Genomic DNA, 17,936 nt, shown 5'->3' on the forward strand with positions numbered 1-17,936 from the left:
AAGATATAATTCTTCCACTAGGAGCATATAGACCAATTAGAGTAAATTTAAGAAAATAACTAATGTTGGTAAAATTGCATGTAATCAAGCATCAAGATAGCCTTTTTTTTGTTTGATACAAATGTGAACAGTGTCCACTTGTAGCAAATATTAGAGAAGTACATTTTGATTCTGTGTAGAAGAGTTATCTTTATTAGGTATGGTTTAGAAACTCAACAGAACTTTCAAGTAAAAGAAGAGATTTGGTTATGTAAATGTCCTCTTGTCTATAGGGGAAACTTGGAATGGCACCCCATGGATGTTTGAAACTGCTTTTTCCTGTATCTACCAACTACTGTTGATTAAATATGAAAACAATATCAATAAGCAGAACAGTGATTATATGTGGCAAGTGGTATTTAAGCCTTATAAATTATTTTCTGAACTTTGTGTTAAATTTTTTGAATTGCAGTAGATTAAAGGTATCTGACCCTGAAGAATGCAGAACATTATTTTGGAAAAGGGATACTACAGTAAGATTGAAACTTCCATTTTATAATAAGCATATAAATAACATGGATAATGAAAAGGAAATACAGTGTGTTCCCCTTACTTGTTCCAATCTTAATATGACATGAAATTATTTCAAAAGAAAATATTAAAGTTAAAATTTAGTTTAAGAATATTTAATGTATTTGTGGATGGGAATATTTTTTGCCTTTGTCTGACCATTTAGCAGAATGAGATGGAGATATGGAAGTGGTTCATGAGTAGAAAAAATATTTTAAGGGCGGGTGTACTTGGTACTGAATAATTGTTTATATCTCAAATAACATTGTTTTCCAGAAATTCTGATTATTTTCAATCTCATATCAAGGTCTTTGATATATGTGTTCATGTGATGCTTGTGTATTTGAAAAAAATAAACTATATGAGGTTTCCAGAAACATATCTGTTGTGTGTTGAGTAATACAAGTTCTGCTTGTTTTCCATTTCTTTTCTTTCCAGTTGAGTTATAAATCAATGAAGGGATTATAGCTTACAACTTAGATACTTAAATTATCTGATAAGATATCAATGAGATTTCAACATACAAACTTAGTACTCCAGCTGTCAAATATCTTAAAGTAATATTATTCTACTAATATGAACTAAAAATGATACATTCTCTAATGTCTTTATTGAAATATAAAATGCCCTTTTATGTATTCCTTGCTTTCTTTTTCTATATAAGGGTTCCTTTCTTTTTGGTAGGACTTTTATATTTATTGGCAGAAAGCCTATTTGCAGGTTAATTTTATATGGGTTTATGTACCTCATATCCACAACAGAATATGTCTCCCTCTCATAGTAAAATGAAATTTAATAATAAAATTGAACTATATATATTTAAAATATTGAAATATTTACCAAAGCCAAATAGGCATTGGAAAAAAGTTCTACCAAATGTTGTGGACAGAAAATTTTCTCAGTTGTACTAGTTGAAAAGTAACCCAGCAGATGTTGGTAGTCTGCATAAGAACTCTGGGAATTAAATAGTTAGCATTCACTGATTGCATCCTAATAGGTTAATCAATTAGAGACTCCTATTACTTTTAGGCTTTATGAATTCTAGTTAGCACATTAAAATGGAGCACCTTAATGTCTACTTGGTTGTGGTCAGCAGAATCCTAAAGATGTTCCATGCCCTAGTTATTCGATTAAACCTAGACATTGCTGTCAAGGAATTTCGTGTTTGTCTAAGGTGCCTAATTAGCTGATCTCAAAACAAGAGTATTATTCTTCAATATGCAACTGTGCCCTAAATATAACATGATCTCTTAATAGCAGAAGATGATGAGATCAGAGAGATGTGATCTGTGGCTTAGGAGGTAGGAAAAAAGAGGCCATACGATACACAGATGTAGGCACCTTCAGAAAGGGAACAACACTGGTTAATAATTAACAAAGGACCAGGGACTTTGATCTCAACAGCTGCAGGGAAGAGTGAATTTTGTCCATAAACTGGATGAGGTGAAAGTGGATTTATCCCTTCAGAAAAAGTCCAGCCAGCCAATGTGCTAAACTTGTCCTTCTGAACATTAAGCAAAGATTCACACAGAAATACTGGTCTTGTCTTAGTTCCCTACATAAACTATGAGATAATATATTTGTGTTGGTTTAATCTATTAATTGTACAGTAATTTGTTATAGAAACAATGACAATGAATACACTGATTTCCAAAGTTTTCTTGCAAAGTAAGGTTTGTAATTTCTGGATGTCCATTCATGCTTCTAATTGACTTTTCAACATTTAAAATCTCTTCAGGTCATGATGCTTTGAATGGCAGGTCAGGAAATCTCTGTAGAGACCAGCAATTTTACTTAGTAATATAGAAAAAAAGTTCTCCACCTAGAGGCTAGTGTGAATTGGATTTGTGACTCTTTTCAGCAGTAATTAGTAGCATACTTTGGTAGCAAATCTCCTTGATTTCTTTTTTCTCTTTTTTCCTTCATTCTTTAGGGCATTAAAGCCACCCGAGCTTGTACAATTTGTTATTCATCCATAAATCCATTCATCTGTATTTACTTATCTACTTTACTTCTGTATTTCTTTGATTCCTCAGTCTCGGGATATTGGCCTACAGCTTGACAATGCTAGTTGCTGTGGCTTCCTGTGCTGTGGTGAACTGCACTCGTAGTGTCCGTGTCTACTTTAGGCTGCAGATAAAGCCAGGTGGGGGCATTTCACACTTGTGGGTTCAGCAAGGGAGTGATGGGACAGAGTGGGAAGTGGGAGAGAAACCTAGCTAGGGAAAGTCTGCACAGTAGGCATTTCATCAGCATTAACGTTGTCTTTGTTCTGGTTTTGCGATAGCATTTCTGCTTTAAAATAATCAGAATCTCCTTCTTCATTGTCTTCTGGAAATTCCTCTACCTCCTGCTCTCCACAAGGATTTCCTGACCTGCCATTCAAAGCATCATAATCCAAAGAGAAATCATGATGAACTTCCTGTTGTTTTTCTCCCTTCACTTTCCAGGCATATCTGCAAAATTTTCAACTAACATGTTACTTTTTCCCTTCAGAATGAGTGTGCCACTCACTCTCATCCCAGTGCACAAATCCACCCTCCTCATTTTCTCTGTCTGATTTCTCAATGTCACTCCTCTCAGTACTACCATCAAGCTTAACTTTTTTTCTATTTATTCATTATTATTCAAAAGGTGATGTTCAAAGGGAGTATGGTTACACATGTCAGGGGACAATGTCACCCCTTCCTCTGCCCTCAGTTTTTTCCTCCCATCCCAACCTACCAGGTGTATAGTTTATTTTTAAAATAGTATCCCATGAGTATCATTACTGCATTTGTTCCCCCTTTGTCCCTCCATTTTTGTGTCCCTCCATGTCCATCTAAAGACGGATCAACAAACAAGCAAGACAAAATGAAATGAAAACAAAAACAACAACAAGGGCCAACAAACTTCTTCTTTTCACTTCCTGGAGCTCATTTTGATAAATACTGTTTTGTATGGTCAGATACACATGGCTGTTGTCCCTATGTGATCCTTTCCTAAGCTTAAGCTTGATCTGTGTCCTCAAGCTTCACTGATGCTGGGAACATCATCATTGTCACACTGAGGAGCAAGTTCAGGGCTGTAAGACCATATCTTCATCTTGCCTACGGGGCAAAGATCTGGAGCAAAGCCTTCTCTATAGACATACGTCTGTAAGCTTTGGTGATGGAATGGCCAAATATGAGACCAGGAAGGTTTCTTCCAGCTAGAAACTATGAAACACTATTTCCAAGAAGAGAAAGGATAAATATTGCCCATGTTGTTGGTCCACAGGCCGAGGTTTTCTTAAGGCAGGTGACTTGGCACCAGGAAGGGGAATGCCCTGGACGAAGCTGGTGGAAGGAGTAGGCATATATTTGGCATCTCTGCTACTTCATGCTGAGTATCCTTGACTGTCAAAATGTTGACTCAGTTGAACTCTCCTTTTTATTTTTTTGCCAGTCCGGGAGCTTGAACTCAGGGCCTGAGCACTATCCTTGGGCTTTCTGAAGGCCAGTACTCTGGCCTTGAGAAGTAGCCATAGCACTACTTCTGGAATTTTCTGTGTATGGGGTACCAGGGAGTCAAACTCAGGTCTTGGTGCACGTTAAGCAAGCACTCTACCATTAGGCCACAGTCCCAGCCCCCAACTCTCTCTTTTACAATGCTTAATAGTTTAACCTTTGTTTGACTCAGGTCTTCATCCATGTTTTGATGATGTTTCTGGAATGGGGGCTTTTTCCTTTTGGAAATCTTCCTGAGTATACCTTTGCCTACCTTTTTGAGTTCCTTTAAGCCAGTTAGTAACCTACAATGGGAATTCTCCCAGTCACATTTAGCCCCATCAATCACTCAGAACTTGAGAAATAATGGAAATGCAAATCTATCTGTCAATAGTAACAGAATAGTAACAGAAAACAGTAGCTGTCAGATTATGCACCTTAACTCTTGCTTGAAATATATGAAAGCTCAAGAAAGACTTCACACTTGTGGTTGCAATCACTGGCATTATCAGTATTACAGCAGGAAAGAGAACCTTATGGCTCAGTGTTTTTCATATTCCTGAGGAAACTTAGAACTATTTGATTCAATTCTTTGGGAAAAAACTCCACAGTAATATAGTCTTCTCAGATTTTTCATAGGAGTGCTTGTTTTATGACAATCTCAGCATCATGTTTTTACTAGGTAATGTCTTATATTGTCAATTTTCTATCGGCTGTGAAAAATTGGCTGTGGATTATAGTATGCCATACTGATACAGGGTGAATGATTACCCTGATTATTTCAAAAGGAAAAAACATGGGTATAATTTTCCATTCTTTAAATACACAAATCTATGTTGACCCAATGTGGATTATGAGCCTGAATGTACACTGGTACATCTAGGGTGCTTTGCTAGCTATCATTCTGAATTTAACACATTAACTGGTTCTCGCCAGCCTACTTCCTCTCACTGGTGTCCAGGGTGGATTCTCCTTCCTCAGATTTAAGGAGCAGAGTTTTTCTTCCAACACATGACGAGCATGTTTGTCAGGTAGGTATTTGAAAGCAGGTCCCATTTTGAAAACTTTGTTACCTTTGGGGATTCCTTTATTATAATTGCTTGGGTATTAATTACTTTTTACAGATTACATTTTATGATTTCTTCAGTCACCTGAGTGGCAAACTGCTGGTAGGTCTTCAAACTATGTGTGGTGGTCCTGTTGAACATGTAGGGCAAAGTACAGCTGGGTTACCAGATCAGTGGAAGAGAAATGTCATCACAATCAAGAGTGCACAGAAATTTCAGGTATGTACATGATAGTCACTATGTCTTTGCCATTTGATTGGTGATATGATAAAAAGAGCCACATCTTTTCTCTCTCTCTCTCTCTCTCTCTCTCTCTCTCTCTCTCTCTCTCTCTCTCTCTCTCTCTCCCTCCCTCCCTCCCTCCCTCCCTCCCTCCCTCCCTCCCTCCCTCCCTCCCTCTCCCTCTCTTGCAATTGTGGGGCTTGAACTGAGGGATTGGGTGCTGTCCCTGAGCTTTTTTTGCTCAATGTTAGCTCTCTACTATTTTGAGCTAAGTGCTAAATCCTGTTTTCTGGTGATTAATTAGAGATAAGAGTCCCAGGAACTTTCTGCCTAGGCTGACTTTGAACTATTGTCTTTACATTTCAAATGTACCATCAGCACCTGGCAACAGCCATATCTTTAATACAGGTAAATTAAAAGTCAAGTGACGAATATGTTGCCAGGGACCAAGGGGGTTCTCAGGACACTCAACTACTGAAGAGGACAGTCCTGAGCATATGTAGAGGGTGGTCACTCTAAAAGGTACATTTACAACAAAGTTTGGAATTATATAATAAAGTTGATGTGTTCTAATGTATACTTATATATGACACCATATTTTGACCTAAATTTCTTGAACCTTTTCTTCCTCTTTTACTTTTTTTTTTTTGGTGCATCATGGGGCTTGAACTTGGCTTGGGCACTCTCCCTGTGCTCCTCAGCTCAAGGATACCACCCTACCCTTGAGCCAAGACCCACTTCCCATTTTCTTTTTTTATATTTTTTATTGTGATTAATAGAAGGGTTACATTATATTCACCAGATAGAAGGTGCATTACTTCACAAACATTGATACCCTTTCTCATGACATGGTCCCCATTTCCCTTCCACCATTCCCCCGCTCATCTTGATTTCCTCCCTTCCCTATCCAATATCAAATAGCCAGTTAAGCACATATAAAATATATCAGATAACAAGGTAAAATATTGTAACAATATGAGATAACCAAGGAACAGTAAAAGAGATGAGAGATAACGTAGCACATTAAGGACAACAGTCACTCATTATATGGCTTTTGTTTCCGTATCCTGGAGGTCCTTACATTTTGTGTCATACTATTTGGCCTAATGCCTCTAGATTTTGTTCTATTGTAAATATCTGCTAGGAGAGCCCAAGGTTTCTACTGATTATGACAAATCAGTAGAGGCTATTGGGCCTATGTTCCTTTGAGTCTGGCTTACTTCACTTAACATGATTTTTTTCTAAGTCTTTCCATTTCCTTAAAAATGGGGCGAGGCTATTCTTTCTGACAGCAGCATAGAATTCCATTCTGTATAAATACCACATCTTGTTGATCCACTCATCAACTGAGGGACATCTGAGTTGGTTCCATATCTTTGGTAAATAGTGCTGCAATGAACATTGTTGTGCTGGTAGATTTAGTATGTCCTTGTTTCTGGACAATCAGGTAAATGCCAAGTAGTAGAATTGCTGGGTCATAGGGGAGCTCTATGTTTAGTCTTTCCATTTCCTCATCAACTGAGGGACATCTGAGTTGGTTCCATATCTATGGTAAATAGTGCTGCAATGAACATTGTTGTGCTGGTAGATTTAGTATGTCCTTGTTTCTGGACAATCAGGTAAATGCCAAGTAGTGGAATTGCTGGGTCATAGGGGAGCTCTATGTTTAGTCTTTTGAGGAACTGCCACACTGCTTTCCATAGTGGTTGAATGAGTTTGCACTCCCACCAACAGTGTAGTAGTGATCCCTCCTGGCCACTTCCCCTCCAGCATCTGTTGTTATTAGTTTTCTTGATCCTGGCCATTCTAACTTGAGTGAGGTGGAATCTTAGAGTTGTTTTGATTTGCATTTCTTTTATGACCAGAGATGTGGAGCATTTCTTCATGTGTCTATAGGCCATTTTTGTTTCTTCTTCAGAGAAGACTCTCTTTAAATCTTTGGTCCATCTTTTAATGGGATCGTTCTTACTTTGGAGATTGGTTTTGGAGTGATTCAATTTTTTGAGCTGTTGATATATTTTAGATATGAGGCCTTTGTCCGTTGTATGGTTAATGAAGATCTTCTCCCACTCTGTAGGCTTCCTATTTAATTTACCAGCTATGTCCTTTGCCATACAAAAGCTCCGCAGTTTAATGCTTTCCCACTTGTCCAGCCTTTCTCTGATTTGTTGTGTTTCTTGGTCCTTATTGAGAAACTTTCGACCTGTGCCAAGGAGGCCTAGTGTATCTCCTATTCCTTCTTGTAAAGTTTTCAGTTTGTCGGCTCTTACCTTGAGGTCTTTGATCCATTTGGAGTTAATTCTAGTGCATGGTGACAAAGAAGGATCCAACTTCAGTTTTCTGCAGGTGCTTAACCAGTTCTGCCAGCACCACTTGTTGAAGAGGCTGTCTTTCTTCCATTCTATTTTTTTGGCTCCCTTATCAAAGATTAGGTCGCCATAAGTCTGTGGTTTAATACCTGGCTCCTCACTTCTATTCCATTGATCTTCAGGTCTGTTCTTGTGCCAGTACCAAGCTGTTTTGATTATTATAGCTCTGTAATAGTCTAAAGTTTGGTATTGAAATTCTTCCTGCGCTTTTCTTTCTGCTAAGAAGTGTTTTAGCTATATGGGGTCTTTTATTATTCCATATGAAATTTTGGATTGCCTCTTCTATTTCTTTAAAGAATGACATTGGGATATTGATGGGTATTGTGTTGAATTTGTAGATAGCCCTTGGCAAGATTGCCATTTTCATGATGTTGATTCTTGTAATCCAGGAGCATGGGAGGTTTTTCCATTTCCTCAGTTCTGCTTTAATTTCCTTTTTCAGTGTTTTAAAGTTTTCATCAAAAAGGTCCTTTATATTCTTAGTTAAGCTAATTCCTAGGTACTTTATTTTCTTTGAGGCTATTGCGAAAGGAGTTGCTTTCCTGATTGTTGCCTCATTCCTTTCACTGTTGGCATAGAGGAAGGCAGTTGATTTTTGAGGGTTAATTTTATACCCTGTTACCTTTCCAAAGTTTTGAATCAGCTCAAGAAGCTTGGGCCCACTTCCCATTTTCTAGAGATTAATTGGAGATAAGAGTCTCAGGTCCTTTTGTGCCCAGGCTGGCTTTGAACCTTGATCCTCAGATCTCAGCCTCCTAAGTAACTAGAATTACAGGTGTGAACCACTGTGCTTCTCTTTTTTTTTACTTAAAAAAAGCATTTTCTTTATTGTGATTTGCTTACCCTAAGAATCATATTTATTTTCAACCTTTCTCATACTTTTGAAAACAGAGGATAATGGATAATGAGTGACTTTCATTTAAGTAAAAATTCCAAATGCTGGTGAAATAATTGTCAATCATCTCAGTTACATTCCAATCAACATAGCTTCTGTTTTCCTAAATAATTTTTGAAATTAAATCCAATGCAAAGCTATAAAAATGAACTTATTTATGCACCTAATAAAACTTATGCACGGTAGAAATTATCTAATCATTATTAAAAGAGTTCTGGGATATTATATATTTTAGCATTTTGGCCCGAAAAAGAATTTCTTTTTCAGTTAAGCATGAAGAAGAACTTACAGTATGTTATTCCTAATAAACTTATTTCTAAATCTGGTTTGAGGAACAAGTTAGTTCATCTATGATTATTTTATCATCTGTGATAAGATAATATAAAAATCAAATTTATGTTGTTATGAAATAGTAAATCTCAAATGGGATAAATTTAGCTCTTGCATAAATATGAAGAATGAATTTGTTCAGTTTTAGCCTCAGCTACATTGAATGACTAAGAAGGGAACAATAGACAGTAAGTCAGATCTCTGGTATAAAGGTTATGTTATAAGATATAAGAATAACAGTTTCTTAATTGGTGTCATAAAATCACTTTAATATAGAATATTCATACATTATTACACTAAAAGTATATCTAAAGAGTAAAAAACATCATTTAGTTGATGCTTAAATGATAGACTTAAAGAAAATTTTTATAGCTGGAGATAGAATTCTGTAGTATGAAACTTTGTTCTTTAATGATCATTAAAGCGAATAGAAATCTTAAGTGTCCTGCATTGAAGTAATTCTATGAATGATTGATTCTTTTGCATTTTTTTCTTGTTTTGATGCTAATGGCATTCGGATTCAGGAACTCTTGCTTGCTAAGAAAGCACTTTATCACTTGAGTTAAATTACCAGCCTTTCTGTTTTCAGCTTTTTTTTTTTTCAGATTGAGTCTCATGCTTCTGTTTAAAGATAGCCTCTGTGTGAAATTATTCTACTCTGTCTCCTGAACATCTGGAATCATAGACGTGCAGTAGGATTCCCACTTTGTTATATTATGGGACTGATGTGCTAACGAGGCCTTCACTTGGTTATAGCATCTTGACGGTTTTTGCCTTGGCTGGCCTTGAACTTTAATCCTCCCATCTCTGTCTCCTGCAGAGCTACAAGCATTTGTCATTGTGCTAGAGTTAGATCCTTATTCTTTTTTCCTTTTTTTTTTTTTTGGTCTGTCGTGGGGCTTGAACTCTGGGCCTGTGCACCCTACCCCTTGAGTCACAGCACCACCTCCGGTTTTCTAGTGGTTACTTGGAGATCAGATTCTCACGGTCTTTTATTGCCTGGGTTGGCTTTGAACTGTGATTTTCAGATATCAGTCTACTGAGTAGCTCGAATTACAGGTATGAGCCTCAGCACCCACAGACACACAGACACAGACAGACAGACAGACAGACAGACAGACAGACAGACACACACACACACACACACACACACACACATACACACACGGCATGTAGTGGTAGAACCCCTGCCGAGAAAACCCAAAGTCTTAAATTCAAACCCTATTATTGTTTTAAAAAAATGAAAGAAGGAAGAGTAGGAAAGGAAGGAAGAAAAAGAAAGGAAGAAGAGAAATTAGAAATATAAAAGGAAGGAAGAGTTAAACCCTGTGGACCAGGCTGTTACCTGGGTGATTTGTCATTTTTATCTGTAAATCATATCCATTGCTTAATAAAATTGTAGTAGGATAATATTTGTGTATATTTTATAGCACGAAGGAATTATTCGTAAAGGTGTTGTCAGTAAAATTGAAAGCATTTCAGAAAATTTCCGAACATGCTTAAGTAATAATAACTCGTTCTTCCTATATGTAAGGAATTATGTTCAGCTCTTTGCATGCATACTTTAATTGACCCTTCATCTCTGTCTGGAATAGAAGATGGTTTACCTTATTGGGTTGTGTTTACCCACTATAATTATGACCTTTGAAAAATGAAGTAGCGGGGCCTAGAGTTTGGCCTAGTGATAAGAGTGCTTGCCTAGCATGAAAGCTTTGATTCCTCGGTACCACATATATAGAAAAAACCTGGAAATGGTGCTGTGGCACCTGTGGTAGAGTGCTAGCCTTGAGAAAGCCCAAGGAAAGTGCTCAGACTGTGATTTCAAGGCTCAGGACTGGCAAAAAAAAAAGTGAAGTAGGCAGTTAGGAGCGTGGCCTAGTGGTAGATTGCTTGCCTAAAAAGAGAAGTAATCTACTAGATCTCGTACCAGTTTAGAATCTAGAGTAGGTTTTAGATATGAACTACCTAGTAATAAGTTATAGTAATTTTCTATATCATATTAAAGCCCTAAAGGAATTTATAATATGGAGGAGAAATTATCCCAATTTTCAGATTTGGTCCAGTCTATTTGACATGATTATTAAGTGTGTTTTTAAATTAAATTAGCCAGTGCCTGGATTGTTACATTATAGCAGCATTTTTAATACTTCTTTTCATTTCTTTGGAATTTTATTTTAGAAGTGCTGTGTTAATGAAATCTATTTAGCTAGACTTTTTACTTATGCCCAATGGGATTTTGTATGTTGTAACCATAGCTATCCATAAGTAAATTTCCCTGCACTTAGAGACATGATTCTTTCCCTAACAATGATGTCCTGTGCAGCAAGTGTTCATGTAACTTTTCTTTATTCATATTTAGTTAGGATGTAAGTTAACAGAACCTATTCAACATAAAGTATCTATTTCAAGATGAAGGCAAGACGGTAATTGAAAATTTCTTCAGTAGATCAGGCATTTGCCCACAGGAGTAGAAAGAGGAGAAATAGACGACTAGGTTCTGGTGTTGGCTGACTGATTTGGAGGAGAGAGTGATTCTAAAGGTCACTTTGAAGTTTCCAGCATTGCATGGAGCAGTCTGCTGGTGCCACTGTTAGAAGATGAGTGAATTAAGAGGTTTAACTGGAAAAGCAAAAAACAGCATATTTTTGAAATATGTAACTTCTGAAGTGAGTTCTGTCATTTGTGTAAAAAATGTTTCCAGGCTGCAGAGATACGAAAGGATAGCCCAGGAGAAAGATGATATATATTTGTTTATCTTCAGCCTGGGTGCCAGTTGAAATCCCGAGGTCTTCCCTAGAGAGGATGTGGTAGAGAAAAAAAACTGGTGGTGATGAAATTTAACTATCTATCTATCTATCTATCTATCTATTTATCTAGTGACTCTTAACATATAGGTAGGTGGATAGATAGATAGGTAGATAGATAGATATAGTGATTTTAGGAATATACAGAACAGAAGAATTAGAAGGCCCTGGTGCTGTCTTAGCTTTTTTTTCTTTTGTCAGTCCTGAGGCTTGAACTCAAGGCCTGGCGACTGTCTCTGTGCTTCTTTTGCTCAAGGATAGCACTCTACCACTTGAGTCACAGCTCTATTTCTGGTACCGAGGAGTTGAACCCAGGGCTTCATGCATGCTAGGCAAGCACCAGTGTGCATCTCATTTGTAGGTTCCTCTTAGAACTCTACAAAATAGTGATGTCCTTACTTGGTGTTGTTTTATTTTTCTTGTGCAGGTTGTTTTTCAAGGTCAAATGATCCCAGCTCATGAACAGGATGAAGTCATAGCTATTGATGATATATCATTTGGCACAGGCTGCTTGCCTGCAGATGGTAAGGATGTTTTTCCTCCTATTTTGATCCTTTGGTATAATATAAATTTGTAGCAATTTACATGTTATATGGACTTGCATCTGTTCTCTAGTTTTCACCTGATGTTTTTATGAGGATTATTCTCCATTGTTCTAAGATACTACACATCATTGACTGAGCTTAGACTGGAGGGAGAGAGGGGCTATTTTTTTAATAGACTGCAATACTACAGAGGACTGAATGGGTCAGTTTGCATTCGATTATTTCAGAAGTATCTTTCTGTTCTAGGAATCTAATAGTTTCTGCAGAAATTAGGGTCTGCCAAGCAAAATGATTTCTAACTAGCCCTGTTCATTGGCCAGTTTAGCTAATCACCCCCAAAAGCAGAATAGGCAGTGAAATCAGCAATTGGCTTGATTTGCTTCACTGTTGGGCCACTGCCATTGAATTTGTATTTACAGTACAAATTTATACAAGAATATTCTTGGGTGGTGCTTGGACATTGAGATTGTCAATAGTTAGACTCTAGTATCATTTCAGAAATAAAATGTCACTCTATCATTGATTCTGAAAACCAAAGCATTTCCTAATTACCCATGATGCACATATTGGGACAAAGCCAAGCAAGATAGGCCATAATAAATATTCAGAAGATGAATGCCACATTTTGCAGTAAGCAACTTCAAAGACCTCTATAAAGTCATTATAGAAGTTAAAAATGAATTTTAGCTGAAGTAAAAAAATATCAGAAATTTGTTCTTTTAAGGGAAACTTGTGGTCACATAGAAAAATAGTGGTCTGCAGTTCCTAAGACAATAGTTTTGCATATCCTCATAATTATACTGTAATTGAGAGGATGTGGAAATAAAGTTTGCTAAAAATGAAACTTCAATAATATTCAAGTTAGTTTTCTGACTAAACCTTGTACATGGATGTTAACATGACAAAATTTAGGACTAGTGAAGGAGACGCTAAAATCCCAAACTGAAATCTTTGGGAAATGTGGACGTGAGATCTGCATGGGTGACAAAATGAATGTCATGACTATAATTTTAGAGAAGAAAAACTTTGGAATGAGAATGATGGTTATCCTTATTTTAAGCTTTCTGTTTTATGGGTCATTTGAAAAGGATATGATTATCTTTTAGGAAAGCTATTAAGAAAGTATTCTTCCTTAACAGGTAGTAAAGATCCAGGGAAGGGGTATTCTTTGAATTCAAGGACACACAGATTTTTTTCCAATAAGTAAAAACTGAGGTCATATTTTAACCCTTGGAAGGCAAATACAGCAGTTTGAAGATTGATATTGAAAGAAGAGCATAAAGCATCATGGGATAGAATTGGCACCTGGATTTTATAAATGGCAGCAATGTGAGAGGGGGTAAAATTAAGTAGCATTAAATTTCCAAGAAGACTGTGAAGTTAAGTTCAGGCACTATCACAACGGACTGGACCTACTTAATCACTGGGAACATAGAAGAAGTGATTGATTCTGGGCTTCTCTCCAGACATGGTAGGTGGAAATCACAGCTTATATGATAAATAAGGTTCTCAGAATATACTGTAAAGTGAGCAAGATCAGCCTTAAGAACAGGATAGCATTTAGGAACTCTGCACTCTTATTGATTATTGTACTAGGCAATGACTTGCCTTGGAGCAGAGCCAAGCTAACTAGAATCAGTGGTGTCAGTCTCATGCATTCCTGATGGCTGAAGGTAGAGCATCAGAGACTTGGATGCTCAGGCAAACCAATGTCTTCTGAATGTTGGCATCATAAAATCCCATTGTAAAGATGGGTAGGGCTAAAAGTACAGTTAGATGTAAGAAATCGGATACATTTTCTTATATGACTTTAAGGGAGGAAATTGTTATGCAAATTTTTGTTTCTTCAACAGAATCAAAGACAGTGTGACTTACTTTTGGAATTTACCTTATTCTCATCACTTTGTAGCCATGACTGTTGAGCTCTGTAAATCTTACATTTAGAGCAGGAAGAAGACAGAAAGAGTAAGGGGAAATGTTTTGGCCATGTAATTGGCTAGCCCACTTACTACATAGGTGAACTCACTTCCATGGGAGGACAGTAAAGCCATATTTTTAGTGTTTTGCATTTATTATAAAGACAGGCAAGGGAAATTGGTTTATGAGTTGAATAAGCAAAATACTTTCTACGGAACCTCAAAATTTACATGTTTAGAATTAAGAATTAATTTTCTTTTGAAATGTTTCTTCTCTTCCTGTTTGAGTTTAGAGAACATGTCTAAAAAGGTTATCAGATGGGAAAAACACCAAAAAAATAAGAAAACAGTGCCAGAGGAAAACAATCCTATAATTCTATAATAGTTGTTGTTTATCATAGCTTTCTTGGTTTGTGAATTCTTTTAAAGTTGATAAAATTAAGATCTTTTTATTGTATTAAAGAAAGTTGTTAGACTATATCCATGCCTTCAAATAATATAACTTTAGTTTTCATTTTCCCAAGAGGTAAAAATTCATTAGAAATTTATTGGAAGGCCTCTTGCTTTACTCTTTACCAAAGAAGCGAGATTAAAAAAAGAAATCTAAAGAAGATGAGGGACAGGGGTGGGGGGAGGGAAATAGGGACCAAGACATGAGAAAGGGTATCAATGTTTGTGAAGTAATGCACCTTCTATCTGGTGAATATAATGTAACCCTTTTAATAATTACAATCAAAATATATGAAAGAAAAAATTCTCAAGAGGATCAGTTAAGCAACATAAATATTTCTGATCACTTGATAGTATTTCTATCCACAGAACTGCAATAAAACAAAACCATAGCTTTAAAAAAAAAGAAATCCAGATCTGAGGTATATGACTAAAAACATATTTAATCAATGATTTTTGAATGACATTGATTCTTGAATAAATTTCTGGTTATAATTTTTATAAAAATTACATGCTGTGGTATATGTTTTTATTTTAGTTTTATTTTTTGCCAGTCCTGGGGCTTGACTTCAGGGCCTGGATACTGTCCTTGGACAGTACTTTTCACAAGGCTAGTACTCTACCACTTGAGCCACAGAACGAGTTTCAGCCTTTTCTGTCTATGTGGTACCAAGGAATTGAATCCAGGGCTTTGTGCATGGTAGGCAAACACTCTACCCCTAGGCCATGCTCCCAGATGCATGCTATGGTTTTTAAGCAGAATGTTATAAAAGTATATGATTTCTTTTAAAATGGGATTTTCAGGATTTTTCCTTAGTGCCATTTGTGCAATGTCATAAATACATAAATCATCCCTTAATTAGATTCTTCATGATGCATACATACCCACATAAAGAACAAAATCCTAGATGTTTTTTAAATATCAGCTTTCAGTTACCTTTAAGCTTCAATAACTTTTAATTTAAATCCATTTCTAATTTGAGAAAATTGACCAAAGAAATTGTCTAAAATATCTAGAGCCAAATTGGATATTATTTATAACGTTGACTGAAATACCCTTGAGACTTGGACTTTATTCTGTAACATGTAGGAGTTCCTGGCCAATTTCACCCAACCTGCTTGTGAAAGATAAGCTTTGAAGGATGACAGTCCGTAGATATGTGACTTCATTAGTACAGGATCTTGTAATGGTTGGCAGAACTTCCTCTTGCTGATCATGTGTCATTGAAGAAGGATTTAAAATCCTCCAAATATCTCCCTATAACCAGATGTTGGTGTGGTATAAGAACAAGAATGAGAGAGAAAGAAAGAGCAGGAGAGAGAGTAGAGAGGAAAATGGAACAAAGGCTGTCAGAAAGAGAAATAGAAAGACAGAGACAATGAGACAAAAAAGAATGAACATAAGTATGACATGTCTAAATAGCTGAGCTCACGGATTGAATAAATTGAAGTAAATGAGTTGTTTCAGAGATACATTAAATGACAATAATACAAAGCACACCTAAACACCCACATTCCACTTTTTTTATTATTATAAGTTCCAGTTTAGGACAATAATGTGGCTGATATTACAAAAAAGACAATTGGCATAAGATACATTTAAATTTCGTACAGTTGTCATTTATTAGGTTACTTTTGTTTGCAGTACTTTTTTATAGTCTTGTATAAATAGTGACAAATGAGCCATAATATACAACATTTAATGGAACTATGACCAGTGTTTAATTATGCACCCCCAGGGGCAAAAGATTTGTAGATCATATGAATCTACAGAAATTACAGTTTTAATTGTTTCAAGGTAATGGTTATTGTGCAATCTTAGCTCATTTATTGCCAACATTTCCTTAATTGCACAAGCACTTTTATTGTCAGTGTGTCTGCATCTAAGAGGATTTGCATATTCATCATTTGTAAACTCTCATTAGGAGAAGCCCAGCTATGTATGTATTGGTAAAATGTTGTCAAACCAATTGATATAGCTTTATCACAAATAAAAATATATATGATTTACATAGAGCTTTCACTATTTTTTACCTCTTGTTGATTTTTTTCCATATATCTTTTGTTTATTTACTTAGTTGAACTAAAACATGTTGCCAAGGATTTTTTTCTAAGCATTAGATACCATGTAGCTGTAGAAAACCAAATAGCAATCATTTCATTCATACAGCTTACATTTTATTTAAGGGGAAAGAAACATTGAACTAAATACGTGTATTTTAATTGCATGGTGATATTTACTTTGGGGAACAAGAAAACAGAACTTGCAGAAGAAATGCCGGTGAAAGGATGAGATACGGAAGCTTTACACAGAGTACTCAGAATAGTCATTTTAACTACAAAAAAAATCCCCATCAAGGAACAGAAGAACATTTTTTAGAGGAATCTTGAACCCATAGATGGGTAAGTGTAAGGTTAGCCTATATGAGAAAGAAAGATGATAATGAAGACTTTAGTGTCTCCGTCACTATATACAGAATGCCAAGATTTGGAGCAGAGAAGCCATGATCTGACTCACAGATTGAAAAATCACAGTGAGACTAACAGCAGGAATAAACAGACAAAGTATGAAGTCACAATTCAGAAAGAGAACATGTTTCCTTGAGCCAGGGCTTGTAGTAGGGGTGTTGGGATAGTAAGATGTACTCATCTCCCGTATGGGTTTTGCAGAGAAAAGCAGAAATTTGGACACACACACACACACACACACACACACACACACCCCAGAGAAAGAGAGAGATGATTCATGGAAAATTCTGAATTTCCTCCCTGGACTAGGACACTATGATTTTGTCATTAATTACGATAGGAAAGACGGTGAGAAGAGCTAGTATGAGCAGAGAAAAGCCAGAGTTTTATAAATAGAACTAATTCTATTGATGTGCTTATTGATTATCGAAGTGAGTTGGTCAAATTGGTAGCACGATATGGGAGTCGAAGTTCAGCAAAACGTGTGGTGTCATGACCATTAAGGAAAAGATTTAGACACGAGACTGGGTGATATGAAGGTTGTAAATGAGCTGAGAAGGGAAGTGACCTACAAACTGAGCTCTGAGGTAATCCTGTTCAGAACATGAGGGAAAACCACAAAAGAAACTGAGGAGAAATAGATACTTTATAAATCTTTTTCAAGTCCAAGCCACCACACCCCATAACCAGGGAGAAAGAGCTTCAGAGTAGATAGTTCTGGAAAAGATCTGGCTTCCAGTTAAAGAAAATTGTGTAACCTATATGTAATTGTAATGGAGTAAGGGCTTAGTGGTAGTTTGCTTGCCTAGCATACATGAAGTCCTGTATTCTATTCTCAGTACCACGGAAACAA

At 36.4% G+C, this 17,936-nt stretch overlaps 1 protein-coding gene across 4 annotated transcripts in view; it reads left to right on the forward strand.

Moving 5' to 3' along the window:
- Malrd1 (MAM and LDL receptor class A domain containing 1) overlaps positions 1-17,936 on the forward strand; it is a 361,316-nt gene that overhangs the window by 53,918 nt on the left and 289,462 nt on the right. For 2 of the 4 annotated variants that reach the window (XM_090318992.1, XM_090318991.1), the window contains exons 4-6: positions 4,953-5,047; positions 5,141-5,302; positions 12,131-12,227. In XM_090318992.1, coding sequence (XP_090175118.1) covers positions 4,953-5,047; positions 5,141-5,302; positions 12,131-12,227 — 354 coding nt within the window. Of the gene's footprint in view, positions 1-4,952; positions 5,048-5,140; positions 5,303-5,713; positions 5,828-12,130; positions 12,228-17,936 lie in introns of those variants that run through there. The other 2 variants (XM_090318994.1, XM_090318993.1) reach the window with 2 other exon arrangements.

Source organism: Megascapheus bottae, chromosome 26, assembly GCF_031878675.1.
Source record: "Megascapheus bottae isolate mThoBot1 chromosome 26, mThoBot2.hap1, whole genome shotgun sequence".
Taxonomy (NCBI): Eukaryota; Metazoa; Chordata; class Mammalia; order Rodentia; family Geomyidae; genus Megascapheus; species Megascapheus bottae.